Genomic DNA, 23,520 nt, shown 5'->3' on the forward strand with positions numbered 1-23,520 from the left:
TAAGATATTTGGGCATAGTGACTAAAATGCTTTGATGGGAGAATGTGTCAAATTACCTTAATTGCACAGAATATGATAAGTGACTTCAAAAGGATTTTTGGATATAGTGTTAAGGCCAAAGTACGAGCCAGTTTAAAAGGTTTAAGAGACCCCACTCCAAGGATAAGAAAAACAGTTGACAAATAAGAGCCAGTGCTCAGTCTAGAACATGATGCAAAAAAGAAATGCTATAATTCAGATTTTAAATTGTAGATTTTCTTGATAAAATAACCAACACCCCATCTACAACACATATGGGCACACACAGGGCTGTACATACTACAGCCATGTTCTAAAACTGGGAAGGTTTTTAAAAGTTCTACGAGCATATCCTGTGAAATAACAAGGCTTCTTCATCTTCAACACCATATACTACATTTTATACTCTATATAAATACGGTACACCATTCTTTGTAATACATACTATATATGCTATTTTATACTATGATCTATCATTTAAAAATATGTGGGCTAGATTTAGAAAGAGAAAATATAAAATAAGAAAGAATAACCACCAAGACATATAGTTATTTGGTATTTATTGATCACTGTGATAAAATACTCTGATACTTATAGAGTATCCCTTTATTTAATAATACATCCAAAAATCATTTTACTACCTAATTTGGGATAAAATGTCTATAACCTGAGTTTGCCAAATCAATCATCACATCAAAGAACAACCCAAATGATCAGTGTACTGATTTAGCTTTGCCCTGTTCTTAAGGAAGCTGTACAAATGCACAAGAAATAAGGTACAAAGTAGACAATGAGATGACTGTCAGCAAGTCCCCCACACCAACACCACTTACACATTCAGTGCAGTTACCTCACACCCGAAGAGCAACAAATGACCAACAAATGCAGCTGTGTCATTTGGTCAATTCTCCTCCAGCTGCTGGAAGAGAAAGCCCTATCTTCCCTCTTTCATTCCCCCAGCCCTGTGCCTAGAAGCAGCTCTTCTTTTTTTTTTTTTTTTTTTCAGAAGCAGCTCTTCTCAAGCTCTTAAGCCATTAGACAGAAGGACAAGGTGGGAAAACTACCTTGCTATTCTGTGTGTACTCAATTTGGATACCCAGTCATTATAAGGTTTTAACTTCAGAACATCTGGTCCTTATTCCAAACACCCAAGATTTTGAAAAATCAGACAAAACTTCCAAACTTTAGAGCTTTATTAAAGCTTAGAGGAAGGACAATGTGCAGCCAGATGAGGAAGTGTAACAAGAAGCAGGATACTGGGAAGGCAATACACATAATCTTCAAGGGCTCAGGCTAACTGGGTTTGAATCTGCACTCCGCCGCTTATTAACATTGAGCGGTCTTGGGCAAGTGGTCTCTGTATCCCAGTTTCCACATGTGTAAAATGGGCTGTGAGGAATGAAATGAGGTATATGCAAAAAGCGCTTAGCAAAATGTGAAGCATGGATACATATCCAAAGAAATGCCACCAATTATCAGAGCCTCATCAACACAAGGCAAGGAACAGGGACGGAGGCATTCTGCTTAATAAAAGGATTTGTCTCAATGTTCAGAAAAGACAGACTAACAGAAATTAGGTCAGAACCATCACTGCTTAAGAAATGAAGAAAGAAATACGGTTTTCTCTGGGTATATGCTACTCAGCGCTCTGTTGTGATTTAAATGGAAAGGAGATCCAAAAAAGAAGGGATATGTGCATACACATTACTTATTCCCTTTGCTGTACAGTATAAACTGACACAGCAATGTAAAAGAAGTATACTCCAATAAAAAAAATAAAAATGAAAAAAAAAAGAAAAGAAGAGAGGAGGAGGAGGAGAAAAGCAAGAAGAAAAGCAAGGAGGCCCGGGAGGGAGGTTCCAGAGGGAGGGGATCTATGTATACTTAGGGCTGATTCTCTTGCTGAATGGCAGAAACCAACACAATGTCATAAAGCAATTATCTTCCAATTTTTAAAAAATGTGAAAAAAAAAAGAAAGAAAAGCAAGAAAGACAGAGTTACAGACAGTCATTGATGACCAAAACAAAACAAAACACCACCAAAAACAAAAACCATCTGAGATCAGCCTTGTCTAATGCTTACGCTTGAGCCGCTAAGTAAGATTCAGGCACCTTCGAGAAGTGACAATCCCCAAAGCAGGGTGTGGCAGCAACAAGTCATTAGCATTTAGCCTCCACTTGAGTAACTTTTTATAAGATACTTAAGTGGAGAGCTGGGTTTGGCTGGGTGGGAAAGCATGGCTAGTCATTCACAGAACCCAGATCTGTAAATGACAGTGAGTAGGTTTCCTTTCTTATGCAGTGCCCGATACACGCAGGCATCCTCAGAGCAGCAGTCCCGGCGACTGGTGGGTGCTGGTCAGGGCCGCAGGTGGCATCTGTGGTGTTACCTCAGGCTTGAGGAGCAGATGGCACCCCGAGTCCGCACACAACTACGGAAGCTCCTGGTTGGTGGCCTCTAACAGCCTGTACCCTGGATAGCTGATAGAAGAACACACCTCTAGGTAAAGGCAGTTTGCAGACTTGGGGGAGGTGGGTAGGAAAAGAACTAGGCTGAAGAACAGCCCCCCTCACCCCAAAACAGAGGCTGTTCTTGACAAAGTTAATCCCAGGGCATTGGAACTAATTTGAGCATGGAATCATTTCTATAGTTATCTATTTTTATAAACTGCTATAGCTAAATATATTAATTAATTTACATATTTACCATAGTAAGGTATTTATTTATGTGCCGACACTGTTCTAAGCACTGAGAAACACGTGGTGAATAAAGAAGCCCTCATGGATCTCAGCTTTTCACAGGAAGACTAAAGATAAACCAGTGATTCTCCACGGGGGCGATTCTGCCCCACCCAGGGGACATTTGGCAACACCTGGACACAGCTGTGATTATTATTCACAGGGTGGGGGGTGGTTTCTAATGTATAATGACCAGGAAGGAAAGGGAAGAGACTAGTCACTCAGTCATGTACGACTCTTTGTGACCCCTCGGACTAGAGCCTGCTAGCCTCCTCTGTCCATGCGATTCTCCAGGCAAGAATACTGGAGTGGGTTGCCATTCCCTTCTCTAAGGGATCTCCCCGACCCAGGGATTGAATCCATGTCTCCTGCTTGGCAGGCAGATTCTTTACCACTGAGCCACCGAGGAAAGAACAGAGACGCTGTTATAACATCCTACAGTGCACAGGACAGCTCCCCAAAACAAACAATTCTCGGACTAAAATGTGAATCGTACCAACATGTCAAAATGTCAGTAGTGCCCAGGTTGAGAAACTGTGACAAACTGTTTAAAACAAATGCATGATGCTGAAAGATAATCCTATTAAAACAAATTAAATAAAGACTTAAGAAACAGCATGGGCAGATCCCCAAATTTTTATTTTACGGTATGTGAATTCGGCATTTTAAAATGCACAATTCGGTTGTTTTTAGTATATTCATGAAGTTGTGCAACCAACGTCACTATCTAATTCCAGAATATTTTCATCAACTTAAAAAAGAAAATTCATATGCACTAATATTCACTTCCCATCCTATGCCTGCCCTTGGCCATCACTAATCTACTTTATCTATGGATTTGCTTATTCTGGACATTTCATCAAGATGGAGTCATACAGTAGGAGATTTTTTTGTGTTTGTCTTCTCACGTTTGGCCTCTTTTCAAGGCTCACCCATGTGTAGCACATACCAGTATGATATTCCTTCCACTGAGCAGATATATCACATTGTGTTTATTCATTCATTGGTTACGGACATTTGGGTTGTTTCTACTTTTGGGTTATTTTGAATAAGGCTGCTAAAACATTTGTGTACAAGTGCTTGTGTAGACGCCTGTTTTCAGTTCTAGTGGGTACAGGCCTAGGAGTGGAATTGCTGAACCATAGAAGGGAAAGGGCAACCCACTCCAGTGTTCTGGCCTGGAGAATCCCAGGGACGGGGGAGCCTGATGGGCTGCCGTCTATGGGGTCGCACAGAGTTGGACATGACTGAAGGGACTTAGCAGCAGCAGCAGCAACGGTAACTATGTTAAAGTCTTTAATGAAATGCGAGACTACTTTCTAAAGCACCATTTTACATCCCCAGCAACATGAGGGCTCTAATTTGTCCACATCCTAGCCAAGCCTTGTCTGGCAAATTTTAATTTGAGAGATGAGAATTTTAATTACACCTAAATTTCCCACAGAAGAAACACTTAAGTCTTTCTTAATGAACCCTTTGAGGTAGTTATTGTAACTAATTATCAGCTGAAATTTCTCCTTAGAGGAATAGAAAAGTGAAGGCAAAATGAAATCAGAACATCCTTGGGCTTTGTCTCTGTAGGCTTTTACACCTAATTAAAAAGTGGGGCCTTTCCTTTTTTTTTTTTCTGTAAATCAACTATACTTCAATTTTTTTTAATTTTATTTTATTTTTAAACTTTACATAATTGTATTAGTTTTGCCAAATATCAAAATGAATCCGCCACAGGTATACATGTGTTCCCCATCCTGAACCCTCCTCCCTCCTCCCTCCCCATACCATCCCTCTGGGTCGTCCCAGTGCACCAGCCCCAAGCATCCAGTATCGTGCATCGAACCTGGACTGGCATCTCGTTTCATACATGATATTTTACATGTTTCAATGCCATTCTCCCAAATCTTCCCACCCTCTCCCTCTCCCATAGAGTCCATAAGACTGTTCTATACATCAGTGTCTCTTTTGCTGTCTCGTACACAGGGTTATTGTTACCATCTTTCTAAATTCCATATATATGCGTTAGTATACTGTATTGGTGTTTTTCCTTCTGGCTTACTTCACTCTGTATAATAGGCTCCAGTTTCCTTTTAAAGACAAGAAATGTCACTCAAGTGTTGATAGGAATATATTTTATGAGACAGTCTATTGGCTTATCCCTTCATTTAGAGAGGTCAAGAACTCCGTGGAGGAGGGAGGGGTATAAAAACCTTTATCCATCTGCCCAACCCCAGGCCCAGTGACAGGGACACTCATCACTGCCCAGGGATACAGCAGGGTGGCCGTCCAGACTCCAGTACAGCTGAAGTGACAGCACTTCAGTAGCCTGAATCTTGGATGTTCGCGGGGTGATCCATGGACCAGGAGCTGTTGGACATGCAGGCTCTCAGGCGCCACCCAGCATCACTGATCCAAAAGCTGTGTTTACAAGTTTCCCAGTTGATCCCCATGTACGTGACTGCTTTCAAAGTAGTCTGCTGCAGTAGTCTGCTGCTCTAAACAGAGGGCGAGTTCAGAACCTCGCACCGTCCTTTTCACCAAGGCACCCATTGTTTCAAACTTCTTTTGAAAACATAATCCCTTAGCCTTGAAAGCAATCTTGTGGATTTGCCCCACAAAAAAGGAATCGATGCTGTTTTAAGTTTCATTATAATAGGCCATGTTTAGCTTTCTTGTAAAAAAAACTCAGCTGGGCCCTTCAACAGAGGGGTAACTAAAAGGCACAAACAGAGTGGCCTGCAGATTTACTTCATGCTCCTTTGATCCCTTTGCTGCTTACTGATATTTGGAATTTCTCTGCTTTTGTCACTTGGAAAGTTCCCAAGGTTTCTGTGCTTAAGAGTTTTATGATTCCCCATCCCGCCCAGAACCCACCAACCATCCTTTCCTCTTCCTCCTCCCTTCCTCCCACTCCCATAAAAAGACCAAGAAGACCTGGAGAGCCCAGAACAACAGCTGTGTGGCAGCCCAAAGGTGCAGAAGGAGAACAGCAGGAAAAAAAACGAGTAGCCCAGGAGGCTGAAACACCACGCTGGGCCTGCTGCCTTGTCATCATGCTTGAGGTACTAACTTCACTTCTCTTGCCTCTAAACCATATTTGAGCAACTAAAAAAAAAAACAGTGGCATCAACAATAATAGCAGGATTTCTCTGGCGGTACAGTGGATACGAATCCGCCTGCCAGTGCAGGGGACATGGGCTCTATCCCTGGTCCAGGAAGATTCCACCCGCCCTGGAGCAACTAAGTCTGCACTCTGCAAATACCAAGCCCTTGTGCCTAGAACCCGTGCTTCACACCAAAAGAAGCCCATGCACTGCAATAAAGAGTAGCCAGAGCCCGCACACAGCAACAAAGACCCAGAGCAGCGAAAAATAAAAATAAATAAAAAATTTTTAAATATTTTTAAAAGCTGCTTATCTATTGAAATACCATGCCCCATAACTCATTACATCCCCCAACAAGGCTCTGGAAGGAATAACTATCATCATCCCATCTTACAGAGGAGGAAGCTGAGGCACAGAGAAGTCCAGTGAACTTGCACAAAGTCCCAGAACCAGTAAGTAGGGGAGCCTGAATTCTGACCTTGGTGTTCTGCCTGCAGAGTAGGCCCTTCATCACCATGCACTGAGAAACCACAGTACTTGTTAGATCTGCCTGCAAGCTATGAAACACCACATAATACAACTTACTGGCTATGCCGCTCTTAAAGAAACAAAGTTTAAATTAAAATAACTAGAAATATTTGGCCAAAAGGCAAATACAGGCTTCTTACTGGGGCAGATGAGGGTTGCCCTTGGTCTCAAATGAAAAGGAATGTATCCAATTGCCACAGCACACAGAGCCCAAAACAGAGGCTTCATATCCTTCAAAATCACTCAGCAAGTTGTGCAAACTTTCTCGAATTCAAAACCTCGGGACAAGGCCACGATATTCTTCAAGGTCCTTAACCTGAAGGGGATCTGAAACTGCTGCTATTCAAAAGCCTGTGAGTGATGGCCATGAAGGTTCCTTTTACCTTGCAGAGCTATTACCAGCACAATTCTTTTGGTTCCTGTTTGCCAGCTGAACCATATATTTGGAGGAAACACAAACTCGCAGGGCTACTTTCAGAAGACTTGGATTGTTAATGCATGTTCATTCATAGCTTTCACTTGAACTCTTTCTTGAGTGAAGGATTTCACTCCAACTCTTTCTTTCTTCACAAGCAACCCAACTCCCGATCCCAAAAGAGCTGGCCAGCCGAGTGAGGTCAGGAATGCAACAGGCTGGCCACCACCAGCAACTCTCTAGTCCTGTCCACTGCTTCTGCAACCAATTTTTTACTCCCCAAGTCAAGCTATAGAAAATAACCATACACCAAACCCTACTAGCACCATCAGACACACCCAGAATTCCAGCAAGTTAGAAGACTGAGAAGAATAAACTGGTCTAACATTTCACTTCATAGATGAAGTCGGTGAGGCTCAGGTTGAAAGTAGTGAAAGTGTCAGTCGCTCAGTCGTTCCTGTCTGACTCTTTGTGACCCTGTGGACTGTAGCCCTCCAGGCCCCTCTGTCCATGGAAGTCATATTCCTCTGCCCATGGAACTCTCCAGGCAAAAATACTGAAGTGGGTTATCTTTCCCTTCTCCAGGGATCTTCCTGACCCAGGGATTATACCCAGGTCTCCTGCACTGCAGGTGAATTCTCTACCATTCTCTGAGCCACCAGAAAAGAGAGGTTAGGGAAATGTGGAAAAGATCAGGACTTGAGTTCACTACCCTGACCCTATTAGCAGTTCCTCCCTGCTAAGCCCACATCTCCCTTCTTTCTTTTTAAAGCTCTTTATTTCCAAGAGAGGAGTAACAATGGTCAGTGAGACTCAGAAATACTTCACAATAATAACCAACTTTTCCTTTTATTATTTATATTATTATTTCACAATAATAACTAGCTTTTCAGAGTTGGACTATAAGGAAAGCTAAGCACCAAAGAATTAATGCTTTTGAACTATGGTGTTGGAGAAGACTCTTCAGAGTCCCTTGGACTGCAAGGAGATCCAATCAGTCCATCCTAAAGGAAATCAGTCCTGAATTATTCATTGGAGGGACTGATGCTGATCCTTTGGCCACCTGATGTGAAGAACTGACTCCTTGGAAAAGACCCTGATGCTGGGAAAGATTGAAGGTGAGAGATGGGGACGACAGAGGATGAGATGGTTGGATGGTATCACCGACTCAATGGACATGAGCTTGAGTAAGCTCCGGGAGCTAGTAATGGACAGGGAAGCCTGGTGTGCTGCGGTCCATGGGGTCGCAAAGAGTCAGACACGACTGAGCGACTGAACTGAACTAAGAACATCAGCATTTCCCCCAAATTGTCTATACTTTAACTGCATTCCTTTTGTAAGGCATCTTTCTGGAAGGGGAAAAAAATATTAGATCATATGAATAAGGGAAATTAAGTATTTGGAATTAGGATTTAATCCAAAATCTTCCCGTGGCCCACCAGGTTCTATATGAGGGGCTACTGGCTCCCACTGTGATCTCATCTTCTAGTTGATTCTCTGTTCGCTGGGCACATCAAACACTCTCCTACCTCAGAGCATCTGCCCAGCTGTTCCCTCCACCAGGACAGTTCTAGAAAAGTGCATGGCTTGTACCTCATTCCAATTCAGGAATCTGCTCAAATGAAGGCATCTGCTCAGAGAGGCCTTTCTTAACCAGGTTTATTCATAGTGGCCCCTAGCTGCTGTTTTTTTTTTTTTTTTTCAGTGCACCTGACATTACGTTAAAGAGGCATGTGATTATTGTCTGACTGCCCTGTTAGAATATACCTTCCTTGATGGCAGAGATTTTGTCTAGCCTATTGCAATTTTCCTAGCAGAGAAGTGATCTGGGGTGAGGCATGGGAGTAATGCAGGTTTCAGTTTTGAATTTGTCTTTTCTATCTGAAGTTTCTATTTTGTGTTTCACTAAACCAAGGCACAGGCTTCCCTGGTGGCTCAGTGGTAAAGAATCTGCCTGCCAATGCAGGGGACTCAAATTCAATCCCTGGGTTGGGAAGATGCCCCGGAGAAGGGAATGGCAACCCATTCCATTACTCTTGCCTGGGAAATCCCATGAATTGAGCAGCCTGGGAGGTCACAGCCCATGGGGTCACAAAGAGGACTTAGTGACTAAAAAACAACAAACCAAGGTACACCTATAAACTGGCATGACCATGTTTTTTTCAGGTGGTAAGTTCTTAAGAGAGAAGCTGTGTTATGTGTTATGTTATTAACTTTGCTTCCCAACATCATATCATATAGTGTGTCCCTTGGACCAGCTAAGACTTTAGCATCACGGGGGGGCTTGTCAGAAATACAGATTCTAAGGATCTTCCTCAGACTCAGGGAAGAAGCCTAGCAATCTGTGTTTCAACAAGCCCCCTAGGTGATTCTGAAACATGTCCAATTTTTAGGACCACTAGCATTGTAGGCAGAAGCAGGAACTAAAAGTCAGCACTCTTTGGTTTTGGTCTCAATTTAGCAATCTCCAAGGATGAGACAATAAAGTCACCCACAGTCGTCAGCTTCAGTTCACTCACCTGGTCCATATGATCATGGAAGCCTTCTACAGCTCTAAAGTCTGTGATTTCAACCCAGCCTACCAAGTGTTTCATGGGACTTACTTGCTGCAACACCTAAATTTTAATGAGGTCACTGAGCTCAAATGAGGCTTAGCATACATCAAATATTTCAGGGGGACAATCCTTAATCCTTAGACCAGGATTTCCGTTTCAGATTATAATCTGAGGGAAAGGACGGCATCCCTGTCTAATAGCTTCTAGTCAAAAAGCCTTGAAAAACTATTCTCCTCTGAAACTATTCTCCTCTTGTAGCAGGGATCAACTCCAGAGGCCAAGAGAAATCGCCTCCGGCAGAGAAGTAGTAAGCCTGCCTATGTTTCAGCTATTTCAAAGGCAGGTGCAACAGTGACTCTGATCACTGCTATTATCAGTAACTGAGGCGGCAGAAAGTTTGAAAAATGGAAACATTGGTTGCCTTCTCCTGGTAAACATTTCAGGTAGATATAATAAAAGGTGACTGGCATAAAATAAATAAAGACAGTAAAAACAGGATTATTGTTATTAAGTGCCCATAATGTGCTAACAGAGTCAGCCATGCTTCTTCTCAGGGCAGAGGTCTCCTAGTGACAGGAGGAGGAGACGCTTAGATGAAAGATCACATACCCAGAGCTAAGAAACCCCGAGACACTTAAGCTGAACATTAGCTCTTTTTCCTCACGACTGTTTGGTTTCACGAATGCAGTCTGAAAATAGCACTTAGGAAGTATGAAATCTTTAGGGCAAATGATCTGTCTCTTGTATTCATGATCAGTGCAAACAAATAGAGGAAAACAATAGAATGGGAAAGACCAGAGATCTCTTCAAGAAAATTAGAGATACCAAGGGAACATTTCACGCAAAGATGGGCTCAATAAAGGACAGAAATTGTAGGGACCTAACAGAAGCAGACGATATTAAGAATATCATCTGTGTATTAATTCTGTGTATGAAGAATACACAGAAGAACTATACAAAAAGATCTTCATGACCCAGATAATCACGATGGTGTGATCACTCACCTAGAGACAGACATCCTGGAATGTGAAGTCAAATGGGCCTTAGAAAGCATCACTATGAACAAATCTAGTGGAGATGATGGAATTCCAGTTGAGCTCTTTCAAATCCTAAAAGATGATGCTGTGAAAGTGTTGCACTCAACACGCCAGCAAATTTGGAAAACTCAGCAGTGGCCACAGGACTGGACAAGGTCAGTTTTCATTCCAATCCCAAAGAAAGGCAATGCCAAAGAATGTTCAAACTACCACACAATTGCACTCATCTCACATGCTAGCATGGAGAAGGCAATGGCACCCCACTCCAGTACTCTTGCCTGGAAATTCCCATGGATGGAGGAGCCTGGTAGGCTGCAGTCCATGGGGTCGCTGAGGATTGGACAGGACTGAGTGACTTCACTTTCACTTTTCACTTTCATGCATTGGAGAAGGAAATGGCAATCCACTCCAGTGTTCTTGCCTGGAGAATCCCAGGGACGGGGGAGCCTGGTGGGCTGCCGTCTATGGGGTCACACAGAGTCGGACACGACTGAAGTGACTCAGCAGCAGCAGCACATGCTAGCAGAGTAATGCTCAAAATTCTCCAAGCCAGGCTTCAATAATACGTGAACCGTGAACTTCCAGATGTTCATGCTGGATTTAGAAAAGGCAGAGAAACCAGAGATCGAATTGCCAACATCTGCTGGATCATCAAAAAAGCAAGAGAATACCAGAAAAAAATCTACTTACGCTTTATTGATTACGCCAAAGCCTTTGACTGTGCAGATCATAACAAACTGTGGAAAATTCTTCAAGAGATGGGAATACCAGACCACCTGACCTGCCTCCTAAGAAATCTGTATGCAGGTCAAGAAGCAACAGTTAGAACCAGACATGGAACAACAGACTGGTTCCAAATCAGGAAAGGAGTATGTCAAGGCTGTATATTGTCACCTTGCTTGTTTAACTTATATGCAGAGTACATCATGTGAAGTGCCGGGCTGGATGAAGCACACACTGGAATCAGATTGCTGGGAGAAATATCAATAACCTCAGATATGCAAATGATACCACCCTTAAGGCAGAAAGTGAAGAAAAACTAAAGAGCCTCTTGATGAAAGTGAAAGAGGAGAGTGAAGAAGTTGGCTTAAAGCTCAACATTCAGAAAACTAAGATCATGGCATCCGGTCCCATCACTTCATGGCAAATAGATGGGGAAACAATGGAAACAGTGACAGACTTTATTTTCTTGGGCTCCAAAATCACTGCAGATGGTGACTGCAGCCATGAAATTAAAAGATGCTTGCTCCTTTGGAAGAAAAGCTATGACCAACCTAGACAGCGTATTAAAAAGTAGAGACATTACTTTGCCAACAAATGTCCATCTAGTCAAAGCTATGGTTTTTCCAGTAGTCATGTATGGATGTGAGAGTTGGACTATAAAGAAAGCTGAGCACCAAAGAATTGATGCTTTTGAACTGTGATGTTGGAGAAGACTCTTGAGAGTCCCTTGGACTGCAAGGAGATGCAACTAGTCAATACTAAATATTCATTGGAAGGACTGATGCTGAAGTTGAAACTCCAAGCCTTTGGCCACCTGATGTGAAGAACTGACTCATTTGAAAAGATCCTGAATGCTGGGAAAGACTGAAGGCAGGAGGAGAAGGGGACGACACAAGATGAGATGGTTGGATGGCATCACTGACTCGATGAGTTTGAGCAAGCTCCAGGAGTTGGTGATGGACAGGGAAGTCTGGTGTGCTGCAGTCCATGGGGTCACAAAGAGTCAGACACAACTGAGTAACTGAACTGAACTGATTCATGACTCCCAGACTCTATTACCCAGAATGGGTGATTTGTACCAATTTCCAAACCTTTCTGACCCATACTTTTCTCTTCACAAATTACTCCAGGGTGATTGAGAGCATCAGATGAGAAATACTGGGAGAAACTGACATGATCTTTCTAATGGGTGAAAGATCAACTATCTGTTGACTGAAGAACACATATGAAAGCCCCCAGCCCAGTGTTGGGTACTCAATATTAACATGACAAATAACAACTGTTAATTGTGTAAGATAGGTACATAAGTAAACAAGACCCATCAAGTTTAAGAGAGGTAGTGGTTGAGGTTAAGCTCAGCCCTGTTGGAAATTAGAAAAGACTTTATGAAAGAAAGGGCAAACTGGACCTTGAATGACTCTGCAGCCTATATGGTGGTGGTGGTGGTGGTGGTGGCGGCGGCCTTTTGTAAAGTGTCACTTTCAGGGATGCAGGCAAGGAAGCAGGAGCATTTCTAAAGGACAGGCATGTGTTGAGTGATGTCATGTGCCTCAACCCTTGAACTGTCTGGTGGCTGCCAGCGTGAGAACCTCCTGCCCCAGGTGCCCCCTCCTCCCGCGAGGTTAGTCTGGATGGAGGTCAACGCCTGCGTGTGCTGCCGGCCACGCCCACTCGCCCCGGCTCCGCCCTCTATCACAACTCCCTTTCCCAGGCTCTCTTGACCTCTGCATGTGGCGGCAGGCCTCGCCCCTGAGGCAAAGCCAGATTGCTGCAACCCTGGGCAACAATAAGCCATCTGAGTGTCTAAAATCCTTCCTTTTCAATATACTTAATCCAACTTTGCAAAGTTTCAAAATGAAAAAGTCCTGTGACCCCACCAATATTTTAATCACTGTAGTTCTTAATCCCTGTATCTATTCTCATCAATTTGCACCACTTCCTGGTTACAAGTCTTCCTTCCAAAGCACAGTTTTGCAACCTGATCTGTTCAGCTTTAACCCATGACACTATTTCCCTATAAACACCTTGTGAATTATATAACTTTAACGTAATTTATGACAAAATTTATCTTTCATTTTAATTTTACTCTGTGCACAAGCATGATATATACATGTATGTGTGGATGGGCTTCCCTGGTAGTTCAGACAGTAAAGAATCTGCCTGCAATGTGGGAGACTGGGTTCAATCCCCGGGTTGGGAGGATCCCCTAGGGGAGGGCATGGCAACCCACTCCAGTACTCTTGCCTGGAGAATCCCCATGGACAGAGGAGCCTGGCAGGCTATCACCCATAGGGTCACAAACAGTTGGACACGATTGAGTAACTAAGCGCGCGCGCGCGCACACGCACATGCACACACACACACACACACACGCATGTATGCTAGAAAACATTTCACCTGGGCTCCTTGGGCCTTCCTCAGTCCCCCTGGAACCTGTCATGAGGGAAAACCCATAGGAAGCTTTGGGCTATAAAGCCTGGGGTCTCACTGCAAAGTGACCAGCACCATGGTCCTCAGCTTGGGCTGACCATTCAAGCCACCTGTGTGCTGAAACAACCCCATGCCCAGACTGCACCCCATAGGAATTACACAGGTAGCTCTGAGGGTGATGCCCAGCACTTCTCAAAGCTGTCCAGGAAGCTTCTAATGGGAATTAGGTTGAGAACCACGGATCTAGTTGCCAAGTGGGTCCCTGACCTTGAAGTGCTATGATAAGCTCTGGAGGAAGGGAAGGAAATAATGACCATGGTATTGTTTTTCTTTTCCATTTGGGATGTTACCACTTCCTCTGTCCCCACCACATCCTCCCAACCCATTCTCTCGGGGCCACCTTGCATCACAGGAAGCATTCCTTCACTACTCCAGTGCATCACCACCTCTTCCCATCTTGAACCCCTTACAGTTAGTATGTTATGATTTAGCACTTAATTATTCTCCAGTACTTCCGTTGGTCTTATCTTCTCAGCCAGATGCTGTGCATCTTGTAGGCAAGGACCATATTTTCTCCCTTTTTTTGTTACGTGCTTATGAATGATTTTGGAGCACTTTAATACCTCCCAACTAGAAGCAAACATTTGGGTACATTTGCAAGACAGGAACAGACATTATGTCACTTTCAAAAATGCACTTGACCAGAAGCAGAGTAGATATGCTATAAAGAAATTATAGCTTTCAGTTCATCCCTCTGCCAGATATTAACAGGATATAGACAAAACACAGGGTGGTTTTGCCTGGAAGGCGATTTTGCTGAGAAGGAGGCTGCAATTACACATAAAGTATACTGCAGTTTTAGGTAAATGAATTTGAGAGCTGTGAGAGAAGGCAACCAGGTGGTATGACTTGATTTCCAAGACTGATTTCCAAGGGTTTTCAGTTTTGGAAATCTCTTGTTTTCTCTTCCAGAAAACAGGAAGAGTCAGAAGTACAACAAACCACCGGCCAGAGAAGCCCCTTTTCATATTGATCTGCAGAATTCGAGGACTACCTCCTCTATTTTACATGTAAGTGCCACCAAGTCAAGTTCTTGTTTTCAAAGCCAAAAAGATCAGGTCTTTGAAAGGTGGGCTAAACATGGATGCAGACAATATACATATATATATATGTGTGTGTGTATATATATATATATTTGTCTCTATTCACACACGGCTGGGTGGTATTTCTTCAAATACCACAGTCCCAGCAGTGATTTTATTTAGTCTGGTTGTTCCTAAAACAAACACACATAACTTTAATTAAACGCACATCCAAATGTAGGGGAAACAATCTTGAAACAATTAGCTTGTTCTATGGTGAGAGGTTTTAGGGCAATGGCATCTCCCCCTTCCTCACCTCCACCATGGAAAGAGAACAGATGGGCTGAGGGAGGCCAAGCTTGACGCCATAAACACAGCCCGCAGCTGAAGCTCTCTGCCCGGCTCTATTTTGTTCTCTTCTGACCCAAGACATCACCCTTCTTTTACTCTTTGTGAAATGAATTTCAGTTATTTGATTGCTTCCACCCCCTTTTTAACCCCTCTTAGATCAGTTTTAGAGGAAAAAAAAAAAATTCAGACAAGGTTTCTTATCTCTCCCTAAAGAAAATATTCCAGGAAGAACTGAAAAGTCTGAAGAATTACTAAACCACCCATCTGGTTATTGACCTTGGGTTATGGAAGCTTCTGGAGAATGTCAACCGAGATGGCTGCCTCATTCTTGGGACTTTCTGGGTTGTCTGATTCTCTAGGTAGTGAGGGCTGAGTTTGTCTCTACTGAAATTGCACTGGAAGCTGGGAGAGACATGTGTCGGGTTGTGATGTTCACCAGGACAGCTATTTTCCTCTTGAGCCCCATGATAGTTCAACCCTAACAACTTTACCTATGAGATAGTACCAGCAAAAAAGAGTGTTTTCTCCATTAGAACCATGCTGAAAAGTTCACTTACACAAATAGCAGCCAGGTGCCTCTTATATGCCTGGAACAGTGGGAGAAACCAACACCATCACTGAAATCATAGGATCCCTGTCCTCACAGAGCTTCCATGTTGTAAGGGATTTGAGTCATTCAGAAAACACAGATCTTGGGGGCTTCCCTAGCAATCCAGTGGTTAGGACTCTGCACTTCCAATGCAGGAGGCACAGGTTCAATCCCTGGTCAGGCAAGTAATATCCTGCATCCACATGGCATGGCCCCCCAAAAAATATAGATCATATTTAAACTGTAGAGGCTTTTCTACATCAAGTTTTTCAATCAAGATTCTAGTATTTCCAAGAGAAGACAAAAATTTTTTAAAAGGACTGAGAATATCAGGGAGGAAGGCATTCTGGACTAGAGAACCTGGGGCAAACACCTAAATGGTCTCACAGGAGAGGAAGGCAGGGAGCAGACAGTGCCACCTCCAGCAGAAGAAACGAGTAAGAAAACAGCAAAACAAGGGCAGGGCCACCAGGAGGCCCTTGAAAGTCAAAGTCAGGACTCCAGGCTGTTAGGCAATAGGAAAACCCTGTGCATCACTGAGCAAGATGACAAAATGGGTTATCACAAAAGCTCACTAGAAGACAGGCCTCCAAATTCATTTTGATACAGAGGTATGCATAAATCAAAGGGTAAACCCTAATGAGTGGGCAGAGAACGAGGCCAAGTCCTGTCAAGGACCTAACTTCCAGGTATGTGATCTAGTCTTACCCTTTGGAGACAAATGCAAAACATTCTATACACATCCTCAAACAAATGCAGGCCCTGCAAGCTCCAGGGGGCTGATGGAGCAAGAGTTCTTGAGGGAGGAACACTCTGCATTGGTCCGCCCTGAATTCAGAACTGCTCCTAGGGAGTTCCCCATTCCCCTGACACCAAACCAGATGCACGTGGAAAGAACAGGAACAAGAACAGCAAAGTCTCTATAGGTTGAGGGACATGCACATACACGCAGGTAGGAATGCACAGATTAGACTAACCCAAAGCCAGAAGTGTAGACTTGCAAGGTAAGAATGCTGAAACCAAGGGAACAATGCTGCCTGGAGCTCACTGTTACAGCAGACACTTGGCCTTGCAGAATTACGTGGTACCAAAGGGACAGGCTTTCCTGGTGGCTCAGACAGTAAAGAATCTGCCTGCAATTCAAGAGACCTGGGTTTCATCTCTGGGTCAGGAAGATCCCCTGGAGAAATGAACAGCTACTCACTTCAGTATCCTTGCCTGAAGAATACCATGGACAGAGGAGCCTGGAGGGCTACCATTCATGGGGTCGCAAAGAGTCAGTCACAACTGAACGACTAACACACACAGAAACAAAGGGACAAGACAGATGATTTCTAACCCCACAGCACCCCTGCCTTCCTTCTCAACACTAAGACCATTAGATTTGAAAGAAAATATGAAGCCAGGTAGATTTAATTCTATGGTGGCTTTGAAAACTAAATTCTTACCATTATCAGTTAATAACTTTAAAAATCAAAAAGGAACAGTCCAACCAGAAAAGTTTAATGTTAGCAGATGATGTCTTATGAAAAATCTTGCACGGAAAAATTAAGTACCTCCTCTCTTCCTTTTGCATAGAGTCCCTCTCGTTTTCTACCTAGGTGTCACTGAAGAGAAAAATGGTGGCTTATAAGTGCAAAGGCAGAGATGTTAGAAATGGCTCAGGGTTAATTCAGGGAGCGATGCATCACATGGACCTTAGTTTTATCATCTTTTAAATGGAGGTGGTGATTTTTTTTTTTATAACTTCTGTGTGCATTTCTAGTTGAAAAGAACAGAATGAACTACTGATTCATGCTACAATAAGGATGAACCTTGAAAACATTAAGCTGAAAGAAGCCAGAGACCAAGGGCCTCGTATAGTATGATTCGGTTTATATGAAATATCCAGAACAGGCTGATTCATAAAGACAGAAAGCAGATTAGTGGTCACCAGGAAGAGTGGGAGGGGAGGTTAAGGAGTGTCATTGTTTAATGGGTGTGGGTTTCCTTTCGGGGTGATGAAACATTTCTGGAACTAGTGATGATGATGGTTGTACTGTGAACGTACTTAATGCCACGAAAATGGATACTTTAAAATGGCTAACCTGGTAAGTTTTATGATGTGTATATTTTACAATTAAAAAAGAGAGATAAGAGAAAATAAATTTGACCATCTGTTCTATACATAAGGAATATCTTATTAACAAAAGGCACAGATTGATCAAGGTGATCATAATTATGGCAAAGCTGCTAATCTAAGTTTTCTTTTTTTTAGTGAGTATTGTCTTGGACGAAACTCTCATGAACAGTTCCCTTCCCTTTCTCTGGGATGGCTATAAAGCTTGTCTTGTGCAGACATCTGCAGAGCCAGACTGGGAGGAGGAGGAGCCTAGAAAGCTGTATGGTGGTACATAGAGTAATACAAAGGCACCGGGCCTACTGCTAAAAATCTCAGCACAGGCTTAAGAGGGTGGCCTCTGCCACTGTAGCTCAGAGAGCATGAACTCCAAATGTAGCATCACAAGAAAAGGTTAATTAACTCATCCAACAAATATTTATTGGCTATCTACTATAGGACTTCCCTGGTGGTCCAATGGTTAAGAATTCGCCAATGCAGGGGACACGGGTTCGAACCCTGGTCCGGGAAGACCCCACATGCCACAGGAACTAAGCCCCTGCACCACAGCTACTGAGCCTGCACTCTAGAGACTGTGAGCTGCAACTTCTGAGCCCATGTGCCACAACTACTGAGCCCAGGCATCTAGAGCCTGTACTCCACAACGAGAGAAACCACCACAATGAAAAGCATATGTACCACAACAGAAAGTGGTCTCTGCTCACCACAACTAGAGAAAGCCCGTGCGGCAATGAAGATCCTGTGCAGCCAAAAATAAATAAAATTATTTTTAAAAGAATACTATAAACCAAGCCGCTGGCTAGATAATTCCAGCTGGGAACTGTAAGGTCACAGTCCCTTCTAGCAAGGAAATTATAGTCTAGAGTGCAGGAGACCTAAGAACTAACAGTTACATAAGGTTGAATAGGCAACTGATGTAACACCCAAAGCCAGCCTACTACCCTGACTGGCGAGTCAGGGCTCCCAGGGATATGGCCTTGTGCCCACACCTGAGACAGGCCTCTGCCAAGAAGAAGTCAAGCTGAGGCTGGGGGGGGGGGTGGGGTTCAACTTAGGGTGACTGGCTGAAAGGACAAGCGCATCTCCTACAGAACCAGACCCTGACCTGTGTGAGAACGTGTACCCTCTCCCCTTTATGTGCTGGCTAGCCTGGTTCCTACAGAAAGCTTCGCCCTTTGAGCTTCCTGTGGCTCCCAATCAACAGAGTTGGGGTCTCCTCTATGGGATCACCCTTTTCTGTGGGTGCTGGGAAGACGGGTTAATTTCGGGCTTCCCAGGTGGCGCTAGTGGTAAAGAACATGCCTGCAAATGTAAGAGACATAAGAGATGTGGGTTTGATCCCTGGGTCAGGAAGATCTCCTGGAGGAGGGCATGGCAACCCCCTCCCGCATTCTGCCTGGAGAATCCCACGGACAGAGGAGCCTGGTGGGCTACAGTCTGTGGGGTCGCAAAGAGTCAGACACAAGTGAAGCAACTTAGCACGCAGCATAGCACTTTTAGTGGGACAATTTTCCCTGACAATTTGCCATTTATTCTTGATATCTATGTTTCAATCTACACTCAATCTAATTTCCGGAGAATGGTTCTCTCTGGTTGAATCTACATGGGATACTTTTAAAAATATGAATTCCTGGTCCTCTGCCTAGACCAAATGATTCAGAACATCAGGATGGGCATAGCATCCATATTTTAAAAAGCACCCCAGGGTGGGCTTCCCTGGCAGTCTTGTGGCTAAGAATCTACCTTCCAATGCAAGTGACATGAGTTTAACCCCTGGTCGGGGAACTAAGATCCCACAAGAGGTGCAGCAGAATCAAAAACAAAGTTGACAAAAAATAAAAATAAAAGCATCCCAAGAGAGTCTAATGCCAGAGCTGCCAGAATTGAGCAACAGCAATCTAGGACAAGAAAGGAAGGGAGCTGGCTTTATCAAGTGCTTACTGTGGGCTGGGCACTGTGCAGCTTTTTACACCTGGCATCTATGGCTGTAGGTGCCCCTCCTTCATCCTTTTAGAGGTGTTCTGGCCATAAGCATTATCGCCCCTAGCAAAGGCACTCAACCTTGCAGGGTTAGGAGATCAGAGATATCCCAGTTTCTTTACCCCTTGGGTGGGACAACTCTGAGTGAGTGAGTGAGTGAAGTCGCTCAGTTGTGTCTGACTCTTTGCGACCCCATGGACTGTAGCCCACCAGGCTCCTCCATCCAGGGAATTTTCTAGGCAAGGGTACTGGGACAACTCTGAAGCATACTTTAAACCTGGGATAAGCAAACTAGTTAAATTGTTAGGCTTTGTGGGCCACACAGTCCTTGTCTTAAGACTCAAATCTGCCTTTGCAGTGCAGAAAACAGCCACAAACAATGCTGAATGAATAGGTGTGGCTGCATTCCAACAAAACCGATTTACAAAGGCAGACAGTTGGGCCATAGTTGGCCAATCCCTACTCTAAGTCTAGACAGATTCCCAGAGGTCCTTAGCAGGAATGAGTCTCAGTTGCTCATAGCAGTAACCTGTCAATAACATGCTATAGAGGCTTCATTCCCTTACTGTCCACTTGCTGAGATCACGGGCTATAAAAACTTCTTCCACTCAAATCCAGACCTCACAGCCTGCTTCTGGGGTCACCCAACCAATGTCAGTATCTTGTTTTATTCTCATAACTACCCTGGAGGTTGAATACTGTCGTCTCCACTGCATAGTGAAGAAATTGAGGTGTGAGGACTACACAATCCTAGCTGATAAAAGTCCAGATTAGAAATCTAAAGTCAATAACCTCTCTGTAAGATGACCAGAGTAAGGAAAGACAGAGGATGAGATGGTTGGATGGCATCACTGACTCAATGGACATGAGTTTGAGCAAGCTCCAGGAGATGGTGAAGGACAGGGAAGCCTGGTGTGCTGCAGTCCATGGGGTCGCAAAGAGTCGGACACGACTGAGAGACTGAATAACAAATACTATAAATAATAAGGTTATGAGAATAAAAAAAAAACTTTCTCTTTTACGCTGTTTGAATGAATCTGGGATCAGATTCATTTCCCACCTATCAGTTAGTTGGTTACAAGGCTGGTGCTATTTGTTCTCTGGCAAAATCTTTGGTTACACCAGGAACAAATGTAACCATTCAAGGCAAAACTCAAATGTGTTACTTGGAACTTGGAGAGGAACTAGACTAAAATATCCTCTTACATATTTTAACAACGGGTGGGCGGTGGGGGCAGTACTAGCTGCACTTGCAAAGTTTCCCTAGGGATCCTGAGAATGTCAGAGAACAAGCTGAGAACCCCGAAGCAGCTGTCAGAAGCCGATCTCTAACTTACGCGGTCTTGCCCTCGCTGTCATGCTTGGTGGCACTGGCCCCCTTCTTGCCCAGCAGCGAGGCCACCTTCTCGGCATCTCCATTCTCCACAGCCTGCAGCAGTCGGTCATCATTCTTGTTCCACTCGTTGGTCTGTGGAGCAAAGAGGACACGTAGAGCCAGTAAGTGACAGCAGCCACAGCTATCCTGCCTTCAGGATCCAGAACGTCCCCGCTCTCCACCCTCCCCGTCACTCAAATGAGAACCTGCCCCGCAATGGGCAACTTTAAAAATACCTTTCCCTTCACCATGGAGACACCTAAAAAGGCTGGTTTCCCAAAAGAAAACATCCACAGTTCAATGAAATAGCGGCCGGTCACCAAACTCTGAAACAAAGCAACTTTTTTCAACTGAAATGGGGAAGGTGAAGCAACTTTCAAAGACCAAGAGGCCAGTTTACACATTAGCTTATTTGCGGCTAAACTTGACAGCTGGCACCGCAGAACACTGACCTTTGACCTGGTCCACAGCTCACTGGGCCCATAAAGGGACAGGACCAACCGGCCACCAGCCCAAGGCAGCCTGAGGATTTACACATGCGACGCCCCCATCTACTTTTGCTGTCACTTCTCCCGGCCCGTTTACTGCAGTTTTGAGTTGTATGCTGGTTTTAAGTAGTTGTCTAGGCTTCCAACTCAACAGAATATCACCAGAAACAAAACTTCTTCCTGAACAAGCTATTACACATCAAATGGCCCCGAGCAAAGCGTCCACCTCCACGGACCCTCAGCCCCGAGAGAATAATTCTGCAAATGGCAGTAACAGGAAAGCTTTTGGCAGCACAAAAACTAATTTCTAATCTTATTAAGGGATAGAGAAGACCTTGATATCAGAGCAAAAAGAGCCTTGAGTACTAAGAAGTGTCCAACGTGGAAAGGCAGCAGTGAGCCACTGAAGATTTTAGAGCGGAGAACAAACTCGTGATGGAAGAAGAGTCAACAGGAGGCGTGTGAGGCTCTTGGGATTCACAGAGGAGGAAAAGACCCTGGGTCACCTCAAAGCCCCTGGGAAACTGCAAGCCCAGCCTGCTTTCCAGACATACCCCCACCGCACCCTTGCTAAGCGTACTTTCTGGCGCTTCCAGGGATGGACACCTCTGCCCTGAAAGGGAATCTTCCTCTCTCCCCAGCACTTTCTACAGACAGGTCTCTAGGGCTGGCTGCTTTCCTGTGACCCTGAAAATAAGAATCACCAGGCAATTCATAGTAAAGACTCTGCCATGGACCACTTCCAGGAAAATGTAGAGGAGACACTGGAGATTTAAAAGTAACAAGAGGGAATCTTTTAAAGGACTGCAGTCTTCCATGGGCTCAGGACACTTTGCATCTCTCTGCACTCATCGAACCAGAAAACCCAGTAAGACTGTGCCTCTCAGAGCAAGGGTGGGGCCAGTAGATGGCCCTAGCACCCCTTCCAACCCTAGCCTAGAGGCAGGGCTTTCAAGAAAGCCACAGGCCACAGAAGAGGTAACCCAGGGCTCGAGTCAGAAGTTTCCTTCTCTGAGAGTCTCAGGGCTGGACATCTTCCATTTCTCAGGACTCTGTCCTTTCCTCATGAAGGGGAAGTCCTCCTTCTCCTTGCCATCACTGAGTGCAAGAACACAGAGAAAGTGCATCCGTCCTCTAGGCTGCATGAAGTCCAGAACACCACATGGGTACTTACATGCTTCAGATATTAAGTCATCCGAAAAAAAAAAAAACCTGTGTGTCTCAGTTTCCCAAGGCTTTGAACTGAATGATCACTGTCCTTGCTCTAAAGCTTAAAAGGTTTAATCTAGAAAATGTCCAAAGCCAAACTCTGCTAGGAATTATTCTAGAATTGCACAGTCTGTGATGATGGAAATGTTCTGTATCTGCAACTGTCCCAAAACTGTAGCCACTGGGCCAGTGATTCTCAACCAGGGGTGACTGCCCCTCAAGGGACATTTGGCAATCCTGACATGCAGTTTTGATTGTCATGACTAGGGAGTCCTACCAGCATCTGGTAGGTAGAGGCTGGGGTGATGCTAAACACCTTACAATGCTCGGGATACCCCTCTCCCCGCAACAAGCAACTATCTGGCCTCAACCACCAACCTCACATTAGCCACGTGTGGCTATTGAGCCCTGGAAATGTGGCCAGTGAGACTGAGGAAATGAATTTCAAAATTTAATTTTAGATATCAAGTGCCAGTAGCTAGTGGATATCACATAGAACAGTGCAGCTCAAAACTGTTTAGCAAAGAAAGAATGTGTCTAAGCCAAATTATCCACCATTCTCCTACAATTTACTCACAGAGAAGACAGTGGTTTTATCTTTTATTACAGATCAAGTTTCCTGAGACTTCCCTGGTGGTCTAGTGGTTAAGACTCCACACTGTCAAGACAGGGGGCGTGGGTTTGATCCCCGGTCGGAGAACTAGGGTCCCACATGCCATATGGCCTGGCCAAAAAAATAACAATAATAAAATAAATTCATGTCTTAAAATACTACTTATAAAAA

At 44.1% G+C, this 23,520-nt stretch overlaps 1 protein-coding gene across 6 annotated transcripts in view; it reads right to left on the reverse strand.

Moving 5' to 3' along the window:
* RAI14 (retinoic acid induced 14) overlaps positions 1–23,520 on the reverse strand; it is a 162,054-nt gene that overhangs the window by 41,222 nt on the left and 97,312 nt on the right. For all 6 annotated transcript variants that reach the window (XM_024981509.2, XM_024981508.2, XM_024981507.2 and 3 more), the window contains exon 3: positions 21,002–21,132. In XM_024981509.2, the coding sequence (XP_024837277.1) occupies positions 21,002–21,132 (131 nt within the window). The remainder of the gene's footprint in view (positions 1–21,001; positions 21,133–23,520) is intronic.

This window comes from Bos taurus, chromosome 20, assembly GCF_002263795.3.
Source record: "Bos taurus isolate L1 Dominette 01449 registration number 42190680 breed Hereford chromosome 20, ARS-UCD2.0, whole genome shotgun sequence".
Taxonomy (NCBI): Eukaryota; Metazoa; Chordata; class Mammalia; order Artiodactyla; family Bovidae; genus Bos; species Bos taurus.